The sequence below is a fragment of the Nicotiana attenuata genome, unplaced genomic scaffold (assembly GCF_001879085.1).
Source record: "Nicotiana attenuata strain UT unplaced genomic scaffold, NIATTr2, whole genome shotgun sequence".
Lineage (NCBI taxonomy): Eukaryota > Viridiplantae > Streptophyta > Magnoliopsida > Solanales > Solanaceae > Nicotiana > Nicotiana attenuata.
The window spans coordinates 1-7,371 of NW_017674563.1; the positions used below are offsets into that span (position 1 = coordinate 1).

Sequence of the window (7,371 nt, forward strand, 5' to 3'; positions counted from 1 at the left end):
CCTGAACACCATCAACGAAGACGGCATGGAAGATAACGAAAACGTGACACCAAACACTACACCTAGGGGAGACACTTCACCTCCCCGCATGAAAGAGTAATTGCTTCGCGCGAGAAGGAAGCCTCCACGTTTGCAACAGGAGAGGCCCCGCCGGCGGTAAAAAGACTACTGGAAGAGTGGCTGACAAACACGAACAACATACTTGATAAATCCGCTCAAAGGGAAAATGGAGACATTGCACACGTAGATGTCGCAACAATCGCCGGCGAACTAGATGCCCCCCGCACAGGTAACACTCATACTACTGTTGACACAGGTAATGACACACTCGCAGCCATCCTAACGAAAATGGAAAGTGAGAATGAGGCACTCCGTGACCAGATGAAGGAGCATCAAGAAAGGGTCGACAAAATACCAGGCGTCCCAAAGTTGTTACCAAAACGGGACGTTGGCCGATTTATCGAGCAACCATACAATGAGGAAGCAGCTGGGGGGATCAGTGCTGCTGGGGGGAGCCCTAACCTGGTACTCACAGCTACCAGCACGGTCAATAACAACGTTCGAAGAAATGGCGGACAAGTTTGTCAGCGCTCATGCATGAGCTAAAAAGGCGGAAGCTAATGTAAACGACATATTCGCCGTTAGGCAGACGTACGACGAGGGACTCAGGGATTTCCTAGCCCGATTCAACAGGGTGAGAATGAGCCTACCAAATGTGTCAGAGGGGATGGCGATAGCAACCTTCCAGAACGAGTTAAGCAGGAGGGGGTCGAGAGCAACCAGAAAGTTATTAAGCAGGCTCATGAAATACCCTCCCACCACTTGGGAAGAAATCCACAACGCCTATCGCGCCGAGGTAAGGGCCGACGAGGACGACCTCAATGGTCCGATCCAATGGCTGACGTCAGTTCAAGCTGAAGCAAGGAAAGATCGTTGCAATGACGATCGAAGGGATCAGTTACCCCGTCTCAGCCGAGAAAGACATCAACCCTACATTAGGACATCCATCCCACCTCCTCCGTGGCACACAGATGTCCCCCCCTCGACATACCGCGTCACACCGAAACGAAAGAGGTATGCCTCCGCTCTTATCTGCTCACAATTTTTGTGTTTCTCCTTCAGAAATAGTGTATGCACTAGAGAAGCTCGACCCAAAGGTGCAATGGCCACAAAAGATGAAATCCGACCCGAGCACCCGGAAGTCGAATGTTCTTTATAAATTCCACTAGGAAAGGGGTCACAAAACCGAGGATTGCATAGGTCTGCGGCAGGAGGTAGTAAGAATGCTAAATCAGGGACACCTGAAAGAACTACTGAGCGACCGAGGACGAGCTAACTTTGCTCGCGGATGCGAAGAACCCCAGGGACCCCCAAAACCCCCTTCTCCCGCTCGTACCATACAAATGATCATCGGTGGAGGCGATGACGCAACAATCAACCATGTAAAGTTCACCACTACGCACAAACTCAAACGATCGATCACTCATGAACGGTATGATGACCTCGAAGATAGTATCATCTTCGATAACTCAGATACTGACGGTTTGTCTTTCCCTCACTACGATGCTCTTGTTATCACTTTACGTATTGCAGATACTGTTGTAAACAGAATAATGGGGGATCACGGAAGCGGCGTATGTATTATCCATCCTCGAGTCCTCATACATGTGAGACTCGACGATAAAATAATACCGCATTGCATAACACTAACGGGTTTTAATAATGCAGTCGAACGAACTTCTGGAGAGATAGTGCTACCCGTTCTAGCCGGAGGAGTCACCCTGGAAACGACATTTCACGTCATGGATCAAGATACAACCTACAACGCTATCATAGGGCGCCCATGGATACACGCCATGCAAGCAACCCCGTCAAGTCTCTATCAAGTAATCAAATTTCCCACTCTATGGGGGATATTCAGCATCTAGGGCGAACAACGCACCACACAAGAATATTATCGCATCGCCCAGGATTGCGCACATACCCAACAACTAAAAGGAGCAAGCGCGGAAGCATAATAATTAGCAATGTCGGGAACCAAACTCGACGCACAGATAGACGCTATCAAGGACCCCGATATCCTGGAAGCCTCCGAGTCGACGATAGAATATCTCGATCCTGTCCAACTGGACAACAATGACAATACAAAAAAGGTTTATTTCGGGCATAATCTCTCAGAACCAGGTAAGTTCCATAACTTCGTAACTGACAGTGCCGATTTGTTTGCCTTCTCCCATTCAGATATGCCAGGCATCCCGAAAGATATCGCCACGCACAAACTGAATGTTGACCCCCTCTATCCACTTGTGCGGCAAATGAGGAGAAAGTTCAGCGCCTCAATCAACAATGTGGTCAGCGAAGAAGTTGATAAGTTGCTCGCCAATGGCTCCGTCCGAGAGTCAAAGTATCCCTAGTGGGTCGCCAATATGGTCATGGTGAAGAAGAAAAACGGAAAGTGGCGGATGTGCGTTGATATTATAGACCTAAATAAGGCATGCCCGAAAGACTCCTTTCCATTGCCACACATCGACCAGCTCATCGACGCAACAACGGGACATGAGTTGCTAAACTTCTTATATGCCTACTCGGGTTACAAGCAGATCTTAATGGAAGAAGAGGACCAAGAGAAAACTACTTTTATCACTCACCAGGGAACATAGTGCTACAAAGTCATGCCGTTCGGACTTAAGAATGCGGGGATGACATACCAAAGGTTAGTCACCAAGATGTTCAAAAATCAACTTGGCAAAACAATGGATGTCTAGATCGATGACATGCTGGTCAAGTCGAAAAGGAAAGAAGATCACATCGATCATCTGCAGGAAGCCTTCGACATACTGAGGCAGTACGACATGAAACTAAACCCCGAAAAATGCGCCTTCGGCGTAACCTCGGGCAAATTTCTCGATTTTTTGGTATCACAAAGAGGCATCGAGGTCAATCCAGATAAGATTAAGGCCATCGAAGGAATACCAGAAATGTTAACCAGCAAAAAGCAGGTACAAAAATTGACTGGTCGGATAGCCGCCCTGTCAAGGTTCATCTCACGGTCATCAGATAGATGCCATAAACTTTTTAATGTGTTAAAGGAAGACAACGGGCTCCAGTGGAATTCGGAATATGTCAACGCCCTAAGAAAACTAAAAGCATACTTGTCCTCACCGCCATTACTCGCCAAGGCAGATCCAGGCGAGTGCCTCCTCGTCTACCTAGCTGTCTTCGAAGTCGCGGTAAGCGCAGTTTTGGTCCGCGAAAACAAAGGTACGCAATCTCCAATTTACTATATCAGCAAAACCTTAATTGATGCCGAAACGAGGTATCCCCACCTCGAAAAAGTGGCTCTAGCATTAGTCATAGCTTCACGGAAGCTCAGGCCATATTTTCAATGTCACCCCATAAAGGTGGTGACAAATTTTCCTCTAAGGAGCATCCTGCACATACCCAAATTATAGGGTAGATTGTCAAATGGGCCATAGAATTGAACGAGCACGATATAACATATCAACCGCGAACTGCAATAAAGTCGCAAGTGCTCGCCGATTTCGTCGCCGACTTCAGTGCAGAAATATAGCCCGAAGTCGAGCAAGAAGCGCTTCACACCTCCCCCGGATGGCCCGACCTCTAGGTCCTCTACACTGACAGCGCATCTAATGCATTAGGGTATAGACTAGGACTCGTACTTGAAGTCCCTACAGGAGAAGTGATTCGCCAATCCATACGGTGTCCCGAAATGACTAACAATGAGGCCGAGTATGAGGCCGTAATTGCAGGATTGAAATTATCCCTTAAGTATGGTGCACGAAATCATCCTTCGCTGCGACTCTCAACTCGTTGTAAATCAAGTTACTAGGACTTTCCAAATCAAGGAGTAGAGACTACAGAAATACCAGACAGAAATCCATAAACTACTACCAGAATTCGACGAATGCCGACCCGAACAGATACCCCGGGTGCAAAACATCGAAGTAGATGGCCTCGCTAAACTGGTGGCAGCAACCAAAAATATAACCAAGGAAAACTTGGTCACCCTCCTCCACTCATGAATAGACCAGGTCGAGGTACATTCTATAAACTTAACTTGGGACTGGCAAAACCGCATTATAACATATTTGCAGGAAGGAACACTCCCGCAAGATAAAAAAGAAGCCAAAAAGCTTCGAATACAGGCAGCCAGGTGCAACCTCATAAATCATGACCTTTACAAAAGGACGTTCCGCGGCCTTTGGCCAAATGCCTTGGACCAAATCAAACAAGGCGTGTGCTAGAAGCAGTACACGAGGGCCACTACGGTGCCCATATAGGCAACTGAGCCTTCGTAAGATGCCTTATTCGCGTAGGATACTATTGGCCCACTATGAAAAAGGAAGCCATGGATTACGTCAAGAAATGTGAGCAATGCCAAAAGTACGGCTCTATGATACACCAAGGGGGCGAACTCCTGCATTCCGTCACTTCACCATGTCCGTTTATAAAATGGGGAATGGATATCGCCGAACCCCGCCCAGCAGGCCGAGGTAAGATACGCTTCCTTTTGATTTTAACTGATTACTTTTCCAAATGGGTGGAAGCAGGTGAGTTCACCCAAATACGTGATCAGGAAGTCATCGCATTCATATGGAAAACATAATATGCCGCTTCAGCATCCCCAATGAAATTAGCTGTGAAAATGGACCTCAGTTCGTCGGGAAAAAGATGATCGATTTCTTCGAAAAATGGCGCATTAAGCGGATACTCTCCACGCCATATCATCCCGGTGGTAACGGTCAAGCTGAATCCTCTAACAAAATAATATTGAATATACTAAAGAAAAAGCTCGAGGACGCCAAAGGGCTATGGTCAGAACTGCTACCAGAGGTGTTGTGGGCTTACCGCACCATGCCAAAAACCAGCACATGCGAAACGCCATATTCATTAGTCTACGGGACCGACGCCGTTATACCCGTTGAGGTCGGGGAACCTAGCCTGAGATACTCCAATGAGAGTGGACCAAACAACAACGAAAATAGAATACAAGACCTGGACGAAGTGGAAGAACGAAGGGATATGGATCACCTAAGGATGGTAGCCCAAAAACAACAAGCAGAAAGGTACTACAACAAGAAGGCCAAAGTACAACCACTCAGAATGGGGGACTACGTCCTCAAGGCCAAAAAACAAGCAACAAAAGACCCAAATGAAGGAAAATTAGGAACAAAATGGGACGGGCCATATAAAATCACAGCAGCAGCAAGCAAAGGAGCATTCCAGTTAGAAACAATGGAAGGAAAACTACTACAAAATAACTGGAATGTCGCCACCTCAAATACTTCCACTTCTGAAAAATGACGCCACCTAAGTCGTACTCTTTTTTCCTCACCCGGGTTTTATCCCAATCGGGTTTTCTCGAGGAGGCTTTAAACGAGGCGACGAGGGGGGCGTCTCGAAGTTAAAAGTATAATTCGTCGCCCAGCCTGCCGATGGCATCTCCAAGCCGAGTAATAAAGGGACTAGGTACAAGGAAACTCCATTGTATGTACGAAATTGACATGCATCTCCAATGTATGGATGAAATTACTCCATTGTATGTACGAAATCGACATGTATCTCCTACGTATGAATGAAATTACTCCAATGAATGTACAAAATCGACATGTATCTCCAATATATGAATGAAACCGGCATATATGACACTCCAGCAAATAAAATAAAACATGTTACCCTCCGTCGTCCTTTCACAAACACGAGGGGATAACACTTCGACATTAGCTAGAAAGTAACATCCCAATTGCTAAGGCCGTTACTAAAGAAAAGAGCTTGACATCGCTGGAACCACGACGGGATAACTCTTTGATATTAGCTCGAAAGTAACATCCCTATGGCTAAGGCCGTTACTAAAGAAAAGAGCTCGACAGCGTTTGAACTACGACGGGATATTCAACATTAGCTCTAAAGTAACATCCCTATGGCTAAGGCCGTTACAAAAGAAAAGATCTCGACATCGCTCGAACCACGACGGGTTAACATTTCGACGATAACTCAAAATAACACCCTTACGGCAAAAGCCGCTGGTAAAGACAAGGGCTTGACCTCGCTCGAAATGCAACGGGCTAACATTTTGACAATAACTCAAAATAGCACGACTACGGCCAAGGTCATCGCCAAATAAACAAACAACAAAAAAAACAATTCAAAGGTACACAACAAAAAATAACTTTTCCATTACAGCTAGCACATTACAAGTCCCTTTTTTTAAAAAGGGCTCAAGGACGCCTCACAAAAATAGCAAAACAAAAATAAATACAACCAAATTCTATGCCACATCATCCCCCGTGGCATACACCTCATTGTACCAAGAATAGGAGGCGAGCTTGTCCGCGTCGTCAGAATCAACATCGTCTCCACCAGGCATGCCAGGGTCATATCCGCACGCCTCACGAGATGCACATGCCTTGACACGCACATCCCGAAGTTCTGCCTGAAACGCCCTCCCATCAGCATGAAGAGACTTATATACGTCAAGATGAGCTTCGACGCGTACTGTGATGACCCAAAAGGTCATCACTTGTTTTTAAAGTAAATTCTGCGTTCCGAGGCCTTAAAAACCTCTTTCAGCATCACCTTGATTTGCGTGCGCAGTCCGGGCGCGTAGCCGGTAAGTCTATATGTGAAAATCTGTGAAAAATGATAAAATTTGGCTTTAAAATGAATTAAGTTGACTTCGGTCAACATTTTGGGTAAACGGACCCGGACCCGTGATTTGACGGTCCCGGAGGGTCCGTAGGAAAATATGGGACTTTGGCGTATGCCCGGAATCGAATTCCGAGGTCCCAAGCCCGAGAATTGAATTTTTAAAGAAAATTATTTTCTGAAATTAATTATGTGATTTGGAAATGAATTGTGATTAGAACTTGATGGTATCGGGCCCGTATTTAGGTTCAGGTGCTCGGTACAGGTCTTATATGTGATTTATGATAAGTTTGTGAAGTTTGGTAAGAAACGGAATCCATTTGACGTGATTCGGACCTTAAATGCGAAATTTGATGTTTAAAGAAGTTTGGAGATATTTCATTCATCTTGAGGTTTAATTCGATGTTCGTGACGTTATTTTGGTGATTTGATTACATGAATAAGTCTGTAGGATGTCTTTGAGGTTGTGTGTATATTTGGTTTGGATCCCCGAGGGCTCGGGTGAGTTTTGGATAGGCCGCGGGGTGAGATTTTGGACATAAGGAATTGCAGGTCTGCAGGCTTCGCATTTGCGAAGCTTGGCTCGCAAATGCGTGATCTCCATCGCAAATGCGAACAAAGACCTGGGCAGGCCTGATCGCAAATGCGACCACTTGGATCGCAAATGCGGAAGGCCCCAGTCGCAAATGCGACGTCTGTTTCGCA

The 7,371-nt window shown here is 46.1% G+C and overlaps 1 protein-coding gene across 1 annotated transcript; it reads left to right on the forward strand.

Moving 5' to 3' along the window:
• Positions 1-2,774: 2,774 nt before the first annotated feature.
• Positions 2,775-6,208, forward strand: LOC109218903 (endogenous retrovirus group K member 19 Pol protein-like). Its single transcript, XM_019383302.1, has 4 exons — positions 2,775-3,261; positions 4,338-4,514; positions 4,598-5,087; positions 6,205-6,208. Exons 1-4 carry the CDS (start codon positions 2,775-2,777, stop codon positions 6,206-6,208), a joined length of 1,158 nt encoding a protein of 385 aa, XP_019238847.1.
• Positions 6,209-7,371: the final 1,163 nt, after the last annotated feature.